This window comes from Alligator mississippiensis, chromosome 7, assembly GCF_030867095.1.
Source record: "Alligator mississippiensis isolate rAllMis1 chromosome 7, rAllMis1, whole genome shotgun sequence".
Taxonomy (NCBI): Eukaryota; Metazoa; Chordata; order Crocodylia; family Alligatoridae; genus Alligator; species Alligator mississippiensis.
Genome location: NC_081830.1, coordinates 37649168 through 37668589, shown reverse-complemented (window position 1 = coordinate 37668589; position 19422 = coordinate 37649168). Strand labels below are relative to the sequence as shown.

At 63.8% G+C, this 19422-nt stretch overlaps 1 protein-coding gene and 5 non-coding genes across 6 annotated transcripts; 1 reads left to right on the top strand and 5 right to left on the bottom strand.

Annotated features, from left to right (window-relative positions):
- Window positions 1–2850: 2850 nt before the first annotated feature.
- LOC132251997 (5S ribosomal RNA) lies at window positions 2851–2969 on the bottom strand. Its single transcript, XR_009463733.1, has one exon. It is a non-coding gene; the product is annotated as a 5S ribosomal RNA (ribosomal RNA).
- Window positions 2970–6497: 3528 nt separating this feature from the next.
- On the bottom strand, window positions 6498–6616 carry LOC132251986 (5S ribosomal RNA). The gene has a single exon (XR_009463728.1). It is a non-coding gene; the product is annotated as a 5S ribosomal RNA (ribosomal RNA).
- Window positions 6617–10140: 3524 nt separating this feature from the next.
- On the bottom strand, window positions 10141–10259 carry LOC132251979 (5S ribosomal RNA). The gene has a single exon (XR_009463724.1). It is a non-coding gene; the product is annotated as a 5S ribosomal RNA (ribosomal RNA).
- Window positions 10260–13777: 3518 nt separating this feature from the next.
- Window positions 13778–13896, bottom strand: LOC132251968 (5S ribosomal RNA). Its single transcript, XR_009463713.1, has one exon. It is a non-coding gene; the product is annotated as a 5S ribosomal RNA (ribosomal RNA).
- Window positions 13897–15684: 1788 nt separating this feature from the next.
- LOC132251920 (uncharacterized) lies at window positions 15685–16633 on the top strand. The gene has a single exon (XM_059731853.1). It carries the CDS (start codon window positions 15869–15871, stop codon window positions 16631–16633), a length of 765 nt encoding a protein of 254 aa, XP_059587836.1. The 5' UTR covers window positions 15685–15868.
- Window positions 16634–17409: 776 nt separating this feature from the next.
- Window positions 17410–17528, bottom strand: LOC132251940 (5S ribosomal RNA). Its single transcript, XR_009463685.1, has one exon. It is a non-coding gene; the product is annotated as a 5S ribosomal RNA (ribosomal RNA).
- Window positions 17529–19422: the final 1894 nt, after the last annotated feature.

Genomic DNA, 19422 nt, shown 5'->3' with positions numbered 1-19422 from the left:
CCCCAACCCAGGCCGCAGCACCTCAGGCGGGACCGGAAACCGACAAACTCCACCGGGGCCGACCACCGGCACCTGCTGGTGTGGCAGAAAGCCCCCTTTTCCTCTTGCCTGCATTTGCTCTCCCCTCTTTGGATATGTTTCCCTTTTTCTACCTTTTCTTCCTTCCTCTCTCTTTCACTTTAAGATGAGGAATTGTGTTTTCAAAGTTGTGTGTGTGCATTTTGTATCTCCCCTTGTATTTTGGTAGTTTTATCTATTTGTGTGCCATGGCATTTGTAGCTTATCTTTTAGACTCCTCACCTTTCAACTTTCCACTGAATGTGTTTAGTTTCATAAGTAAGTTATACATTGTAACAATGTTAACAAGGGCAGGAATCAAACTGCCCTTCCCTGTATCAGGCTGGCCCCTGAAAGAGCCAGTCAATCCGTGATTGAATGTGTAACATGATTGAATGTGTAACATAGTAGCAGACAGAAATTAACACCTGGGAGCTGCAGATCAACCAACGGAAAAATTCAATACAACGCAATGTAACAACCGGGAAATCTCTAAACGTCACTGATCAAGGGCCAGAAGCCCTGGCCTCAGTTAATCCACGCCGGGGAACAACTTTGGGGCTGAATATCTCCAGAGCGACCGCTCCCAGAGCCCTATTCCAAATTCATCAACGGACTCCCAAACCTGCACGTTCATGCGCACGACCCCTGGGGCTGACAGATGCCATCCAGTAGCCACCGAGCGGGGGGGGGGAGGGGAAAGTCCCACGAGAGTCAATGACCCCTGGATTGGGCAAACCTGAAAACTGGGGAGTCACCAAAGTCTGCCAAGGACAGAGAAAAGGCAGTGAAAAGTGACCCTCAGGGGCGCCCTCTTCATCTCCAACTTGACCACACCTGTCCAGCCAGAAGGACCAGCCGGCGACCCCCTTCTGGAGGATAACACCACGCTGAAAGAAGGCTCGACTGGCCATCGACGGCAGACTCCAGCGCTTCTAGGATAGGTATACCTGACTCTGTAGCTTGCTACTGTGTGCGTGCGTGCGTGCGTGCGTGCGTGCGTGCGTGCGGGGGGACCAGCCCCAAGGTTTATGATTTAACTCATTACAGTGTTTCAATCCGCCTAATAAACTAGAATTTTAAGGATCCCGAGTTGGACATTTGTAGCCAGCACTGGCGTTCGGCCCCGGGCCCTGGAGCAGCTCCGACCGGAAACGGCCGCGCTCCTAACCGCAGCACGCAAGCCCCCGCCGAAAACCGCCCGGGTCCCCGAGCCCTGGTGGGCTGCCAGCACCCGAGCACAGGCTCCAGAGGGGATGCAGGGCACCACGGGCCAGGCGGCCTATCTTCTGCTCCCGGCAAACCGGGAGAAACAGGCGTCCAATACAGAACCGCTCGGCGCCTGCCTGAACACCGACTGCCGGGGAGCAAGCAACGCGGCTCTGCCCCAGGGAAACCGCGCCTCGCCGGCCGCCTGGAGTGCTCGGAGAGTGTCATTCAGCAGGTGGATCGGGGCGGCCCGCTTGCCAACGGCCGTCTCCCGCTTCCTTCCGCCAAGCCTCCGACAAGGTCCCCCACCCGGGGCTCGTCACTATGCCAGGCAGTCCGGGGAGTGGCGGGAACGTCCACTTGCGGATCGGAAGCTGGGAGGGAGCGGAAACGGGCCCTTATCAGGACAGAGAGAAGCAAGCGGCGGGGTGCGCCAGGGGCCCGTGCCGGACCCCGTGCTCTCTAACAGAGGCGAACGGGACCTGGGAAAGGGGGCGAGTAGCGAGCTGGCCAGAAGTGCCGGCCACAGAAAAATGCGCCCCGGGGTCACGGCCAAGGCGGACCGGGGCCACCTGCGCAAGGATCTGGCAACCGAAAGGACCACGGCGCCCCCTCCTGCATCCACGCTGCGTCCACGCCTGGCAAGCTGGGCCCCGCTCCGGCCCCCACACCTCCCGCGGCACACACGGAGCGGGCACAGAGAAGGGCAGCCGGGCGGAGGAGCGGCACGGAGGGTCCCCCGCGGGAGGAGAGGCTCCCGAGGCCAGGCCTTTTCCCTCCAGAAAAGAGACGCCGGAGGCGGGACGTGCTGAGGGTTTCCAAACTCCCGAGCGAGCGGCAAAGAGAGGACTCGGTGGGGATTCCCCATTTCCCGTCTCGCACGAGACACGGGCCAGGGCTCATGGCGTGAACCCCGCAGCTGGGAAGTTGCAAACGGCCCCCAGGCAGCTCTTTTACCCCAGGCCGTGCCGTGACGCTCACGCGCGGAACCTCCTGCCACCACACGCCGCGCAACCTGACCACTCAGCCGGGCTCACAAAGGGCTCGCTCGGATTCTCGCTGGAAAGGGCCGCCGGCGGCCATTCGGCGCGGCAGATAGGCGCGCAGCCTCCCAAGGACAACGGCCGAGACCTTCGCCGCTGCCGGCGGCAGGGGAGAGAGCGGCAGCGGAACCCCCCCCTGCTTCTCCGCAGGCCCCTCGGCCCTTCAGCGTCCGCTCCCTGCCACGGGGCGACGCAGGAGCCTGGGCAAGGCGCACCTACGGCCCCAGACGGTAAAGGGCAATTGTGATGTGCTTGGGCTCGCACGCTGCCGCCTCGGCACCCCCAGCCCGCCCGGCACCAGCACCAGCACCAGCGCCAGGCCCGCCCCCACGGGCTGGGGGCGCAGCACTCCCCCAAGCTCCCCCGCCTGCTCCCCTCCACACAGGCCCACGCGCCTCGGGCAAGGGCTCCCCTGCCCCTGCCCCTGCCCGGTGCTCCAGGGCTGGGGCGGGGAGCCTGCAGCACACGCGCCGGGCAACCCGGGCCCCCGGCCAGGGACCAAGAAAGAAGGGCTGGCCAGGATGCGCGCAACAGTTGCAAAAGCCTACAGCACCCGGTATTCCCAGGCGGTCTCCCATCCAGGTACTAACCGGGCCCAACCCTGCTTAGCTTCCGAGATCAGACGAGATCGGGCGTGTTCAGGGTGGTATGGCCGTAGGCGCCAGCCCTGCCTCGCCCGGCCCTTTTCAGGCCGGCGTACACCCCGCTCCCACCCCGCACGCCTGCTCCCGGCCCGCCCCACCTCCCCGCGCCCGCACACAGCCCGCCCCGCCCCGCCCCTCCCGTCACACGCGCGCCCAACACCAACACGTGCGCACTCACGGCCCACCGCCCCTGCTCGCCCTGGGCGCGCACCCCCTGACCCCCGCCCGCCTCCCCCAACTCCAGCCTGCTGCCCGCCTCCCGCCTCCCTGCTCCAGGCCCCCACCCCTGACCCGGGCCCCTCCTCTCCCCTCCTGGCCCCGCACACAGCCTGCCCCTGCCACCGCACCCAGTCCTAAGCCACGACCAGGAAAAGACACCCCCAGCTCGGGCAAATCCCCTGCCACGCTCCACCAACACCCGCACGGAAACGGCGGGCCCAGGCACTGGCTACACGCAAGCTCCCCCTCAACGTCTCTTCCAGTCCAGCACAAGCCCAACACCTGCCAGGGACTCACTGGGGCCTTCGCATCCACAGCCCGGCCTGGGGGGCGCTCAAGGAGGCCAGGGCCGCCGCCCAGAGCCTCCAGGCATTCCTTGCGCCCGCCTGCCCCGGGCAAGATCTCAGGGGCGTTCCCTCCCCACGCCCACTCCTCTCCAGGGACAAGGCAGCGGGGCTGACCCCAACCCAGGCCGCAGCACCTCAGGCGGGACCGGAAACCGACAAACTCCACCGGGGCCGACCACCGGCACCTGCTGGTGTGGCAGAAAGCCCCCTTTTCCTCTTGCCTGCATTTGCTCTCCCCTCTTTGGATATGTTTCCCTTTTTCTACCTTTTCTTCCTTCCTCTCTCTTTCACTTTAAGATGAGGAATTGTGTTTTCAAAGTTGTGTGTGTGCATTTTGTATCTCCCCTTGTATTTTGGTAGTTTTATCTATTTGTGTGCCATGGCATTTGTAGCTTATCTTTTAGACTCCTCACCTTTCAACTTTCCACTGAATGTGTTTAGTTTCATAAGTAAGTTATACATTGTAACAATGTTAACAAGGGCAGGAATCAAACTGCCCTTCCCTGTATCAGGCTGGCCCCTGAAAGAGCCAGTCAATCCGTGATTGAATGTGTAACATGATTGAATGTGTAACATAGTAGCAGACAGAAATTAACACCTGGGAGCTGCAGATCAACCAACGGAAAAATTCAATACAACGCAATGTAACAACCGGGAAATCTCTAAACGTCACTGATCAAGGGCCAGAAGCCCTGGCCTCAGTTAATCCACGCCGGGGAACAACTTTGGGGCTGAATATCTCCAGAGCGACCGCTCCCAGAGCCCTATTCCAAATTCATCAACGGACTCCCAAACCTGCACGTTCATGCGCACGACCCCTGGGGCTGACAGATGCCATCCAGTAGCCACCGAGCGGGGGGGGGGGAGGGGAAAGTCCCACGAGAGTCAATGACCCCTGGATTGGGCAAACCTGAAAACTGGGGAGTCACCAAAGTCTGCCAAGGACAGAGAAAAGGCAGTGAAAAGTGACCCTCAGGGGCGCCCTCTTCATCTCCAACTTGACCACACCTGTCCAGCCAGAAGGACCAGCCGGCGACCCCCTTCTGGAGGATAACACCACGCTGAAAGAAGGCTCGACTGGCCATCGACGGCAGACTCCAGCGCTTCTAGGATAGGTATACCTGACTCTGTAGCTTGCTACTGTGTGTGTGCGTGCGTGCGTGCGTGCGTGCGTGCGTGCGTGCGGGGGGACCAGCCCCAAGGTTTATGATTTAACTCATTACAGTGTTTCAATCCGCCTAATAAACTAGAATTTTAAGGATCCCGAGTTGGACATTTGTAGCCAGCACTGGCGTTCGGCCCCGGGCCCTGGAGCAGCTCCGACCGGAAACGGCCGCGCTCCTAACCGCAGCACGCAAGCCCCCGCCGAAAACCGCCCGGGTCCCCGAGCCCTGGTGGGCTGCCAGCACCCGAGCACAGGCTCCAGAGGGGATGCAGGGCACCACGGGCCAGGCGGCCTATCTTCTGCTCCCGGCAAACCGGGAGAAACAGGCGTCCAATACAGAACCGCTCGGCGCCTGCCTGAACACCGACTGCCGGGGAGCAAGCAACGCGGCTCTGCCCCAGGGAAACCGCGCCTCGCCGGCCGCCTGGAGTGCTCGGAGAGTGTCATTCAGCAGGTGGATCGGGGCGGCCCGCTTGCCAACGGCCGTCTCCCGCTTCCTTCCGCCAAGCCTCCGACAAGGTCCCCCACCCGGGGCTCGTCACTATGCCAGGCAGTCCGGGGAGTGGCGGGAACGTCCACTTGCGGATCGGAAGCTGGGAGGGAGCGGAAACGGGCCCTTATCAGGACAGAGAGAAGCAAGCGGCGGGGTGCGCCAGGGGCCCGTGCCGGACCCCGTGCTCTCTAACAGAGGCGAACGGGACCTGGGAAAGGGGGCGAGTAGCGAGCTGGCCAGAAGTGCCGGCCACAGAAAAATGCGCCCCGGGGTCACGGCCAAGGCGGACCGGGGCCACCTGCGCAAGGATCTGGCAACCGAAAGGACCACGGCGCCCCCTCCTGCATCCACGCTGCGTCCACGCCTGGCAAGCTGGGCCCCGCTCCGGCCCCCACACCTCCCGCGGCACACACGGAGCGGGCACAGAGAAGGGCAGCCGGGCGGAGGAGCGGCACGGAGGGTCCCCCGCGGGAGGAGAGGCTCCCGAGGCCAGGCCTTTTCCCTCCAGAAAAGAGACGCCGGAGGCGGGACGTGCTGAGGGTTTCCAAACTCCCGAGCGAGCGGCAAAGAGAGGACTCGGTGGGGATTCCCCATTTCCCGTCTCGCACGAGACACGGGCCAGGGCTCATGGCGTGAACCCCGCAGCTGGGAAGTTGCAAACGGCCCCCAGGCAGCTCTTTTACCCCAGGCCGTGCCGTGACGCTCACGCGCGGAACCTCCTGCCACCACACGCCGCGCAACCTGACCACTCAGCCGGGCTCACAAAGGGCTCGCTCGGATTCTCGCTGGAAAGGGCCGCCGGCGGCCATTCGGCGCGGCAGATAGGCGCGCAGCCTCCCAAGGACAACGGCCGAGACCTTCGCCGCTGCCGGCGGCAGGGGAGAGAGCGGCAGCGGAACCCCCCCCTGCTTCTCCGCAGGCCCCTCGGCCCTTCAGCGTCCGCTCCCTGCCACGGGGCGACGCAGGAGCCTGGGCAAGGCGCACCTACGGCCCCAGACGGTAAAGGGCAATTGTGATGTGCTTGGGCTCGCACGCTGCCGCCTCGGCACCCCCAGCCCGCCCGGCACCAGCACCAGCACCAGCGCCAGGCCCGCCCCCACGGGCTGGGGGCGCAGCACTCCCCCAAGCTCCCCCGCCTGCTCCCCTCCACACAGGCCCACGCGCCTCGGGCAAGGGCTCCCCTGCCCCTGCCCCTGCCCCTGCCCCTGCCCGGTGCTCCAGGGCTGGGGCGGGGAGCCTGCAGCACGCGCCGGGCAACCCGGGCCCCCGGCCAGGGACCAAGAAAGAAGGGCTGGCCAGGATGCGCGCAACAGTTGCAAAAGCCTACAGCACCCGGTATTCCCAGGCGGTCTCCCATCCAGGTACTAACCGGGCCCAACCCTGCTTAGCTTCCGAGATCAGACGAGATCGGGCGTGTTCAGGGTGGTATGGCCGTAGGCGCCAGCCCTGCCTCGCCCGGCCCTTTTCAGGCCGGCGTACACCCCGCTCCCACCCCGCACGCCTGCTCCCGGCCTGCCCCACCTCCCCGCGCCCGCACACAGCCCGCCCCGCCCCGCCCCTCCCGTCACACGCGCGCCCAACACCAACACGTGCGCACTCACGGCCCACCGCCCCTGCTCGCCCTGGGCGCGCACCCCCTGACCCCCGCCCGCCTCCCCCAACTCCAGCCTGCTGCCCGCCTCCCGCCTCCCTGCTCCAGGCCCCCACCCCTGACCCGGGCCCCTCCTCTCCCCTCCTGGCCCCGCACACAGCCTGCCCCTGCCACCGCACCCAGTCCTAAGCCACGACCAGGAAAAGACACCCCCAGCTCGGGCAAATCCCCTGCCACGCTCCACCAACACCCGCACGGAAACGGCGGGCCCAGGCACTGGCTACACGCAAGCTCCCCCTCAACGTCTCTTCCAGTCCAGCACAAGCCCAACACCTGCCAGGGACTCACTGGGGCCTTCGCATCCACAGCCCGGCCTGGGGGGCGCTCAAGGAGGCCAGGGCCGCCGCCCAGAGCCTCCAGGCATTCCTTGCGCCCGCCTGCCCCGGGCAAGATCTCAGGGGCGTTCCCTCCCCACGCCCACTCCTCTCCAGGGACAAGGCAGCGGGGCTGACCCCAACCCAGGCCGCAGCACCTCAGGCGGGACCGGAAACCGACAAACTCCACCGGGGCCGACCACCGGCACCTGCTGGTGTGGCAGAAAGCCCCCTTTTCCTCTTGCCTGCATTTGCTCTCCCCTCTTTGGATATGTTTCCCTTTTTCTACCTTTTCTTCCTTCCTCTCTCTTTCACTTTAAGATGAGGAATTGTGTTTTCAAAGTTGTGTGTGTGCATTTTGTATCTCCCCTTGTATTTTGGTAGTTTTATCTATTTGTGTGCCATGGCATTTGTAGCTTATCTTTTAGACTCCTCACCTTTCAACTTTCCACTGAATGTGTTTAGTTTCATAAGTAAGTTATACATTGTAACAATGTTAACAAGGGCAGGAATCAAACTGCCCTTCCCTGTATCAGGCTGGCCCCTGAAAGAGCCAGTCAATCCGTGATTGAATGTGTAACATGATTGAATGTGTAACATAGTAGCAGACAGAAATTAACACCTGGGAGCTGCAGATCAACCAACGGAAAAATTCAATACAACGCAATGTAACAACCGGGAAATCTCTAAACGTCACTGATCAAGGGCCAGAAGCCCTGGCCTCAGTTAATCCACGCCGGGGAACAACTTTGGGGCTGAATATCTCCAGAGCGACCGCTCCCAGAGCCCTATTCCAAATTCATCAACGGACTCCCAAACCTGCACGTTCATGCGCACGACCCCTGGGGCTGACAGATGCCATCCAGTAGCCACCGAGCGGGGGGGGGGGAGGGGAAAGTCCCACGAGAGTCAATGACCCCTGTATTGGGCAAACCTGAAAACTGGGGAGTCACCAAAGTCTGCCAAGGACAGAGAAAAGGCAGTGAAAAGTGACCCTCAGGGGCGCCCTCTTCATCTCCAACTTGACCACACCTGTCCAGCCAGAAGGACCAGCCGGCGACCCCCTTCTGGAGGATAACACCACGCTGAAAGAAGGCTCGACTGGCCATCGACGGCAGACTCCAGCGCTTCTAGGATAGGTATACCTGACTCTGTAGCTTGCTACTGTGTGTGTGCGTGCGTGCGTGCGTGCGTGCGTGCGTGCGGGGGGACCAGCCCCAAGGTTTATGATTTAACTCATTACAGTGTTTCAATCCGCCTAATAAACTAGAATTTTAAGGATCCCGAGTTGGACATTTGTAGCCAGCACTGGCGTTCGGCCCCGGGCCCTGGAGCAGCTCCGACCGGAAACGGCCGCGCTCCTAACCGCAGCACGCAAGCCCCCGCCGAAAACCGCCCGGGTCCCCGAGCCCTGGTGGGCTGCCAGCACCCGAGCACAGGCTCCAGAGGGGATGCAGGGCACCACGGGCCAGGCGGCCTATCTTCTGCTCCCGGCAAACCGGGAGAAACAGGCGTCCAATACAGAACCGCTCGGCGCCTGCCTGAACACCGACTGCCGGGGAGCAAGCAACGCGGCTCTGCCCCAGGGAAACCGCGCCTCGCCGGCCGCCTGGAGTGCTCGGAGAGTGTCATTCAGCAGGTGGATCGGGGCGGCCCGCTTGCCAACGGCCGTCTCCCGCTTCCTTCCGCCAAGCCTCCGACAAGGTCCCCCACCCGGGGCTCGTCACTATGCCAGGCAGTCCGGGGAGTGGCGGGAACGTCCACTTGCGGATCGGAAGCTGGGAGGGAGCGGAAACGGGCCCTTATCAGGACAGAGAGAAGCAAGCGGCGGGGTGCGCCAGGGGCCCGTGCCGGACCCCGTGCTCTCTAACAGAGGCGAACGGGACCTGGGAAAGGGGGCGAGTAGCGAGCTGGCCAGAAGTGCCGGCCACAGAAAAATGCGCCCCGGGGTCACGGCCAAGGCGGACCGGGGCCACCTGCGCAAGGATCTGGCAACCGAAAGGACCACGGCGCCCCCTCCTGCATCCACGCTGCGTCCACGCCTGGCAAGCTGGGCCCCGCTCCGGCCCCCACACCTCCCGCGGCACACACGGAGCGGGCACAGAGAAGGGCAGCCGGGCGGAGGAGCGGCACGGAGGGTCCCCCGCGGGAGGAGAGGCTCCCGAGGCCAGGCCTTTTCCCTCCAGAAAAGAGACGCCGGAGGCGGGACGTGCTGAGGGTTTCCAAACTCCCGAGCGAGCGGCAAAGAGAGGACTCGGTGGGGATTCCCCATTTCCCGTCTCGCACGAGACACGGGCCAGGGCTCATGGCGTGAACCCCGCAGCTGGGAAGTTGCAAACGGCCCCCAGGCAGCTCTTTTACCCCAGGCCGTGCCGTGACGCTCACGCGCGGAACCTCCTGCCACCACACGCCGCGCAACCTGACCACTCAGCCGGGCTCACAAAGGGCTCGCTCGGATTCTCGCTGGAAAGGGCCGCCGGCGGCCATTCGGCGCGGCAGATAGGCGCGCAGCCTCCCAAGGACAACGGCCGAGACCTTCGCCGCTGCCGGCGGCAGGGGAGAGAGCGGCAGCGGAACCCCCCCCTGCTTCTCCGCAGGCCCCTCGGCCCTTCAGCGTCCGCTCCCTGCCACGGGGCGACGCAGGAGCCTGGGCAAGGCGCACCTACGGCCCCAGACGGTAAAGGGCAATTGTGATGTGCTTGGGCTCGCACGCTGCCGCCTCGGCACCCCCAGCCCGCCCGGCACCAGCACCAGCACCAGCGCCAGGCCCGCCCCCACGGGCTGGGGGCGCAGCACTCCCCCAAGCTCCCCCGCCTGCTCCCCTCCACACAGGCCCACGCGCCTCGGGCAAGGGCTCCCCTGCCCCTGCCCCTGCCCCTGCCCCTGCCCGGTGCTCCAGGGCTGGGGCGGGGAGCCTGCAGCACGCGCCGGGCAACCCGGGCCCCCGGCCAGGGACCAAGAAAGAAGGGCTGGCCAGGATGCGCGCAACAGTTGCAAAAGCCTACAGCACCCGGTATTCCCAGGCGGTCTCCCATCCAGGTACTAACCGGGCCCAACCCTGCTTAGCTTCCGAGATCAGACGAGATCGGGCGTGTTCAGGGTGGTATGGCCGTAGGCGCCAGCCCTGCCTCGCCCGGCCCTTTTCAGGCCGGCGTACACCCCGCTCCCACCCCGCACGCCTGCTCCCGGCCTGCCCCACCTCCCCGCGCCCGCACACAGCCCGCCCCGCCCCGCCCCTCCCGTCACACGCGCGCCCAACACCAACACGTGCGCACTCACGGCCCACCGCCCCTGCTCGCCCTGGGCGCGCACCCCCTGACCCCCGCCCGCCTCCCCCAACTCCAGCCTGCTGCCCGCCTCCCGCCTCCCTGCTCCAGGCCCCCACCCCTGACCCGGGCCCCTCCTCTCCCCTCCTGGCCCCGCACACAGCCTGCCCCTGCCACCGCACCCAGTCCTAAGCCACGACCAGGAAAAGACACCCCCAGCTCGGGCAAATCCCCTGCCACGCTCCACCAACACCCGCACGGAAACGGCGGGCCCAGGCACTGGCTACACGCAAGCTCCCCCTCAACGTCTCTTCCAGTCCAGCACAAGCCCAACACCTGCCAGGGACTCACTGGGGCCTTCGCATCCACAGCCCGGCCTGGGGGGCGCTCAAGGAGGCCAGGGCCGCCGCCCAGAGCCTCCAGGCATTCCTTGCGCCCGCCTGCCCCGGGCAAGATCTCAGGGGCGTTCCCTCCCCACGCCCACTCCTCTCCAGGGACAAGGCAGCGGGGCTGACCCCAACCCAGGCCGCAGCACCTCAGGCGGGACCGGAAACCGACAAACTCCACCGGGGCCGACCACCGGCACCTGCTGGTGTGGCAGAAAGCCCCCTTTTCCTCTTGCCTGCATTTGCTCTCCCCTCTTTGGATATGTTTCCCTTTTTCTACCTTTTCTTCCTTCCTCTCTCTTTCACTTTAAGATGAGGAATTGTGTTTTCAAAGTTGTGTGTGTGCATTTTGTATCTCCCCTTGTATTTTGGTAGTTTTATCTATTTGTGTGCCATGGCATTTGTAGCTTATCTTTTAGACTCCTCACCTTTCAACTTTCCACTGAATGTGTTTAGTTTCATAAGTAAGTTATACATTGTAACAATGTTAACAAGGGCAGGAATCAAACTGCCCTTCCCTGTATCAGGCTGGCCCCTGAAAGAGCCAGTCAATCCGTGATTGAATGTGTAACATGATTGAATGTGTAACATAGTAGCAGACAGAAATTAACACCTGGGAGCTGCAGATCAACCAACGGAAAAATTCAATACAACGCAATGTAACAACCGGGAAATCTCTAAACGTCACTGATCAAGGGCCAGAAGCCCTGGCCTCAGTTAATCCACGCCGGGGAACAACTTTGGGGCTGAATATCTCCAGAGCGACCGCTCCCAGAGCCCTATTCCAAATTCATCAACGGACTCCCAAACCTGCACGTTCATGCGCACAACCCCTGGGGCTGACAGATGCCATCCAGTAGCCACCGAGCGGGGGGGGGGGAGGGGAAAGTCCCACGAGAGTCAATGACCCCTGTATTGGGCAAACCTGAAAACTGGGGAGTCACCAAAGTCTGCCAAGGACAGAGAAAAGGCAGTGAAAAGTGACCCTCAGGGGCGCCCTCTTCATCTCCAACTTGACCACACCTGTCCAGCCAGAAGGACCAGCCGGCGACCCCCTTCTGGAGGATAACACCACGCTGAAAGAAGGCTCGACTGGCCATCGACGGCAGACTCCAGCGCTTCTAGGATAGGTATACCTGACTCTGTAGCTTGCTACTGTGTGTGTGCGTGCGTGCGTGCGTGCGTGCGTGCGTGCGGGGGGACCAGCCCCAAGGTTTATGATTTAACTCATTACAGTGTTTCAATCCGCCTAATAAACTAGAATTTTAAGGATCCCGAGTTGGACATTTGTAGCCAGCACTGGCGTTCGGCCCCGGGCCCTGGAGCAGCTCCGACCGGAAACGGCCGCGCTCCTAACCGCAGCACGCAAGCCCCCGCCGAAAACCGCCCGGGTCCCCGAGCCCTGGTGGGCTGCCAGCACCCGAGCACAGGCTCCAGAGGGGATGCAGGGCACCACGGGCCAGGCGGCCTATCTTCTGCTCCCGGCAAACCGGGAGAAACAGGCGTCCAATACAGAACCGCTCGGCGCCTGCCTGAACACCGACTGCCGGGGAGCAAGCAACGCGGCTCTGCCCCAGGGAAACCGCGCCTCGCCGGCCGCCTGGAGTGCTCGGAGAGTGTCATTCAGCAGGTGGATCGGGGCGGCCCGCTTGCCAACGGCCGTCTCCCGCTTCCTTCCGCCAAGCCTCCGACAAGGTCCCCCACCCGGGGCTCGTCACTATGCCAGGCAGTCCGGGGAGTGGCGGGAACGTCCACTTGCGGATCGGAAGCTGGGAGGGAGCGGAAACGGGCCCTTATCAGGACAGAGAGAAGCAAGCGGCGGGGTGCGCCAGGGGCCCGTGCCGGACCCCGTGCTCTCTAACAGAGGCGAACGGGACCTGGGAAAGGGGGCGAGTAGCGAGCTGGCCAGAAGTGCCGGCCACAGAAAAATGCGCCCCGGGGTCACGGCCAAGGCGGACCGGGGCCACCTGCGCAAGGATCTGGCAACCGAAAGGACCACGGCGCCCCCTCCTGCATCCACGCTGCGTCCACGCCTGGCAAGCTGGGCCCCGCTCCGGCCCCCACACCTCCCGCGGCACACACGGAGCGGGCACAGAGAAGGGCAGCCGGGCGGAGGAGCGGCACGGAGGGTCCCCCGCGGGAGGAGAGGCTCCCGAGGCCAGGCCTTTTCCCTCCAGAAAAGAGACGCCGGAGGCGGGACGTGCTGAGGGTTTCCAAACTCCCGAGCGAGCGGCAAAGAGAGGACTCGGTGGGGATTCCCCATTTCCCGTCTCGCACGAGACACGGGCCAGGGCTCATGGCGTGAACCCCGCAGCTGGGAAGTTGCAAACGGCCCCCAGGCAGCTCTTTTACCCCAGGCCGTGCCGTGACGCTCACGCGCGGAACCTCCTGCCACCACACGCCGCGCAACCTGACCACTCAGCCGGGCTCACAAAGGGCTCGCTCGGATTCTCGCTGGAAAGGGCCGCCGGCGGCCATTCGGCGCGGCAGATAGGCGCGCAGCCTCCCAAGGACAACGGCCGAGACCTTCGCCGCTGCCGGCGGCAGGGGAGAGAGCGGCAGCGGAACCCCCCCCTGCTTCTCCGCAGGCCCCTCGGCCCTTCAGCGTCCGCTCCCTGCCACGGGGCGACGCAGGAGCCTGGGCAAGGCGCACCTACGGCCCCAGACGGTAAAGGGCAATTGTGATGTGCTTGGGCTCGCACGCTGCCGCCTCGGCACCCCCAGCCCGCCCGGCACCAGCACCAGCACCAGCGCCAGGCCCGCCCCCACGGGCTGGGGGCGCAGCACTCCCCCAAGCTCCCCCGCCTGCTCCCCTCCACACAGGCCCACGCGCCTCGGGCAAGGGCTCCCCTGCCCCTGCCCCTGCCCCTGCCCGGTGCTCCAGGGCTGGGGCGGGGAGCCTGCAGCACGCGCCGGGCAACCCGGGCCCCCGGCCAGGGACCAAGAAAGAAGGGCTGGCCAGGATGCGCGCAACAGTTGCAAAAGCCTACAGCACCCGGTATTCCCAGGCGGTCTCCCATCCAGGTACTAACCGGGCCCAACCCTGCTTAGCTTCCGAGATCAGACGAGATCGGGCGTGTTCAGGGTGGTATGGCCGTAGGCGCCAGCCCTGCCTCGCCCGGCCCTTTTCAGGCCGGCGTACACCCCGCTCCCACCCCGCACGCCTGCTCCCGGCCCGCCCCACCTCCCCGCGCCCGCACACAGCCCGCCCCGCCCCGCCCCTCCCGTCACACGCGCGCCCAACACCAACACGTGCGCACTCACGGCCCACCGCCCCTGCTCGCCCTGGGCGCGCACCCCCTGACCCCCGCCCGCCTCCCCCAACTCCAGCCTGCTGCCCGCCTCCCGCCTCCCTGCTCCAGGCCCCCACCCCTGACCCGGGCCCCTCCTCTCCCCTCCTGGCCCCGCACACAGCCTGCCCCTGCCACCGCACCCAGTCCTAAGCCACGACCAGGAAAAGACACCCCCAGCTCGGGCAAATCCCCTGCCACGCTCCACCAACACCCGCACGGAAACGGCGGGCCCAGGCACTGGCTACACGCAAGCTCCCCCTCAACGTCTCTTCCAGTCCAGCACAAGCCCAACACCTGCCAGGGACTCACTGGGGCCTTCGCATCCACAGCCCGGCCTGGGGGGCGCTCAAGGAGGCCAGGGCCGCCGCCCAGAGCCTCCAGGCATTCCTTGCGCCCGCCTGCCCCGGGCAAGATCTCAGGGGCGTTCCCTCCCCACGCCCACTCCTCTCCAGGGACAAGGCAGCGGGGCTGACCCCAACCCAGGCCGCAGCACCTCAGGCGGGACCGGAAACCGACAAACTCCACCGGGGCCGACCACCGGCACCTGCTGGTGTGGCAGAAAGCCCCCTTTTCCTCTTGCCTGCATTTGCTCTCCCCTCTTTGGATATGTTTCCCTTTTTCTACCTTTTCTTCCTTCCTCTCTCTTTCACTTTAAGATGAGGAATTGTGTTTTCAAAGTTGTGTGTGTGCATTTTGTATCTCCCCTTGTATTTTGGTAGTTTTATCTATTTGTGTGCCATGGCATTTGTAGCTTATCTTTTAGACTCCTCACCTTTCAACTTTCCACTGAATGTGTTTAGTTTCATAAGTAAGTTATACATTGTAACAATGTTAACAAGGGCAGGAATCAAACTGCCCTTCCCTGTATCAGGCTGGCCCCTGAAAGAGCCAGTCAATCCGTGATTGAATGTGTAACATGATTGAATGTGTAACATAGTAGCAGACAGAAATTAACACCTGGGAGCTGCAGATCAACCAACGGAAAAATTCAATACAACGCAATGTAACAACCGGGAAATCTCTAAACGTCACTGATCAAGGGCCAGAAGCCCTGGCCTCAGTTAATCCACGCCGGGGAACAACTTTGGGGCTGAATATCTCCAGAGCGACCGCTCCCAGAGCCCTATTCCAAATTCATCAACGGACTCCCAAACCTGCACGTTCATGCGCACGACCCCTGGGGCTGACAGATGCCATCCAGTAGCCACCGAGCGGGGGGGGGGAGGGGAAAGTCCCACGAGAGTCAATGACCCCTGGATTGGGCAAACCTGAAAACTGGGGAGTCACCAAAGTCTGCCAAGGACAGAGAAAAGGCAGTGAAAAGTGACCCTCAGGGGCGCCCTCTTCATCTCCAACTTGACCACACCTGTCCAGCCAGAAGGACCAGCCGGCGACCCCCTTCTGGAGGATAACACCACGCTGAAAGAAGGCTCGACTGGCCATCGACGGCAGACTCCAGCGCTTCTAGGATAGGTATACCTGACTCTGTAGCTTGCTACTGTGTGTGTGCGTGCGTGCGTGCGTGCGTGCGTGCGGGGGGACCAGCCCCAAGGTTTATGATTTAACTCATTACAGTGTTTCAATCCGCCTAATAAACTAGAATTTTAAGGATCCCGAGTTGGACATTTGTAGCCAGCACTGGCGTTCGGCCCCGGGCCCTGGAGCAGCTCCGACCGGAAACGGCCGCGCTCCTAACCGCAGCACGCAAGCCCCCGCCGAAAACCGCCCGGGTCCCCGAGCCCTGGTGGGCTGCCAGCACCCGAGCACAGGCTCCAGAGGGGATGCAGGGCACCACGGGCCAGGCGGCCTATCTTCTGCTCCCGGCAAACCGGGAGAAACAGGCGTCCAATACAGAACCGCTCGGCGCCTGCCTGAACACCGACTGCCGGGGAGCAAGCAACGCGGCTCTGCCCCAGGGAAACCGCGCCTCGCCGGCCGCCTGGAGTGCTCGGAGAGTGTCATTCAGCAGGTGGATCGGGGCGGCCCGCTTGCCAACGGCCGTCTCCCGCTTCCTTCCGCCAAGCCTCCGACAAGGTCCCCCACCCGGGGCTCGTCACTATGCCAGGCAGTCCGGGGAGTGGCGGGAACGTCCACTTGCGGATCGGAAGCTGGGAGGGAGCGGAAACGGGCCCTTATCAGGACAGAGAGAAGCAAGCGGCGGGGTGCGCCAGGGGCCCGTGCCGGACCCCGTGCTCTCTAACAGAGGCGAACGGGACCTGGGAAAGGGGGCGAGTAGCGAGCTGGCCAGAAGTGCCGGCCACAGAAAAATGCGCCCCGGGGTCACGGCCAAGGCGGACCGGGGCCACCTGCGCAAGGATCTGGCAACCGAAAGGACCACGGCGCCCCCTCCTGCATCCACGCTGCGTCCACGCCTGGCAAGCTGGGCCCCGCTCCGGCCCCCACACCTCCCGCGGCACACACGGAGCGGGCACAGAGAAGGGCAGCCGGGCGGAGGAGCGGCACGGAGGGTCCCCCGCGGGAGGAGAGGCTCCCGAGGCCAGGCCTTTTCCCTCCAGAAAAGAGACGCCGGAGGCAGGACGTGCTGAGGGTTTCCAAACTCCCGAGCGAGCGGCAAAGAGAGGACTCGGTGGGGATTCCCCATTTCCCGTCTCGCACGAGACACGGGCCAGGGCTCATGGCGTGAACCCCGCAGCTGGGAAGTTGCAAACGGCCCCCAGGCAGCTCTTTTACCCCAGGCCGTGCCGTGACGCTCACGCGCGGAACCTCCTGCCACCACACGCCGCGCAACCTGACCACTCAGCCGGGCTCACAAAGGGCTCGCTCGGATTCTCGCTGGAAAGGGCCGCCGGCGGCCATTCGGCGCGGCAGATAGGCGCGCAGCCTCCCAAGGACAACGGCCGAGACCTTCGCCGCTGCCGGCGGCAGGGGAGAGAGCGGCAGCGGAACCCCCCCCTGCTTCTCCGCAGGCCCCTCGGCCCTTCAGCGTCCGCTCCCTGCCACGGGGCGACGCAGGAGCCTGGGCAAGGCGCACCTACGGCCCCAGACGGTAAAGGGCAATTGTGATGCGCTTGGGCTCGCACGCTGCCGCCTCGGCACCCCCAGCCCGCCCGGCACCAGCACCAGCACCAGCGCCAGGCCCGCCCCCACGGGCTGGGGGCGCAGCACTCCCCCAAGCTCCCCCGCCTGCTCCCCTCCACACAGGCCCACGCGCCTCGGGCAAGGGCTCCCCTGCCCCTGCCCCTGCCCCTGCCCGGTGCTCCAGGGCTGGGGCGGGGAGCCTGCAGCACGCGCCGGGCAACCCGGGCCCCCGGCCAGGGACCAAGAAAGAAGGGCTGGCCAGGATGCGCGCAACAGTTGCAAAAGCCTACAGCACCCGGTATTCCCAGGCGGTCTCCCATCCAGGTACTAACCGGGCCCAACCCTGCTTAGCTTCCGAGATCAGACGAGATCGGGCGTGTTCAGGGTGGTATGGCCGTAGGCGCCAGCCCTGCCTCGCCCGGCCCTTTTCAGGCCGGCGTACACCCCGCTCCCACCCCGCACGCCTGCTCCCGGCCCGCCCCACCTCCCCGCGCCCGCACACAGCCCGCCCCGCCCCGCCCCTCCCGTCACACGCGCGCCCAACACCAACACGTGCGCACTCACGGCCCACCGCCCCTGCTCGCCCTGGGCGCGCACCCCCTGACCCCCGCCCGCCTCCCCCAACTCCAGCCTGCTGCCCGCCTCCCGCCTCCCTGCTCCAGGCCCCCACCCCTGACCCGGGCCCCTCCTCTCCCCTCCTGGCCCCGCACACAGCCTGCCCCTGCCACCGCACCCAGTCCTAAGCCACGACCAGGAAAAGACACCCCCAGCTCGGGCAAATCCCCTGCCACGCTCCACCAACACCCGCACGGAAACGGCGGGCCCAGGCACTGGCTACACGCAAGCTCCCCCTCAACGTCTCTTCCAGTCCAGCACAAGCCCAACACCTGCCAGGGACTCACTGGGGCCTTCGCATCCACAGCCCGGCCTGGGGGGCGCTCAAGGAGGCCAGGGCCGCCGCCCAGAGCCTCCAGGCATTCCTTGCGCCCGCCTGCCCCGGGCAAGATCTCAGGGGCGTTCCCTCCCCACGCCCACTCCTCTCCAGGGACAAGGCAGCGGGGCTGACCCCAACCCAGGCCGCAGCACCTCAGGCGGGACCGGAAACCGACAAACTCCACCGGGGCCGACCACCGGCACCTGCTGGTGTGGCAGAAAGCCCCCTTTTCCTCTTGCCTGCATTTGCTCTCCCCTCTTTGGATATGTTTCCCTTTTTCTACCTTTTCTTCCTTCCTCTCTCTTTCACTTTAAGATGAGGAATTGTGTTTTCAAAGTTGTGTGTGTGCATTTTGTATCTCCCCTTGTATTTTGGTAGTTTTATCTATTTGTGTGCCATGGCATTTGTAGCTTATCTTTTAGACTCCTCACCTTTCAACTTTCCACTGAATGTGTTTAGTTTCATAAGTAAGTTATACATTGTAACAATGTTAACAAGGGCAGGAATCAAACTGCCCTTCCCTGTATCAGGCTGGCCCCTGAAAGAGCCAGTCAATCCGTGATTGAATGTGTAACATGATTGAATGTGTAACATAGTAGCAGACAGAAATTAACACCTGGGAGCTGCAGATCAACCAACGGAAAAATTCAATACAACGCAATGTAACAACCGGGAAATCTCTAAACGTCACTGATCAAGGGCCAGAAGCCCTGGCCTCAGTTAATCCACGCCGGGGAACAACTTTGGGGCTGAATATCTCCAGAGCGACCGCTCCCAGAGCCCTATTCCAAATTCATCAACGGACTCCCAAACCTGCACGTTCATGCGCACGACCCCTGGGGCTGACAGATGCCATCCAGTAGCCACCGAGCGGGGGGGGGGGAGGGGAAAGTCCCACGAGAGTCAATGACCCCTGTATTGGGCAAACCTGAAAACTGGGGAGTCACCAAAGTCTGCCAAGGACAGAGAAAAGGCAGTGAAAAGTGACCCTCAGGGGCGCCCTCTTCATCTCCAACTTGACCACACCTGTCCAGCCAGAAGGACCAGCCGGCGACCCCCTTCTGGAGGATAACACCACGCTGAAAGAAGGCTCGACTGGCCATCGACGGCAGACTCCAGCGCTTCTAGGATAGGTATACCTGACTCTGTAGCTTGCTACTGTGTGTGTGCGTGCGTGCGTGCGTGCGTGCGTGCGTGCGTGCGTGCGGGGGGACCAGCCCCAAGGTTTATGATTTAACTCATTACAGTGTTTCAATCCGCCTAATAAACTAGAATTTTAAGGATCCCGAGTTGGACATTTGTAGCCAGCACTGGCGTTCGGCCCCGGGCCCTGGAGCAGCTCCGACCGGAAACGGCCGCGCT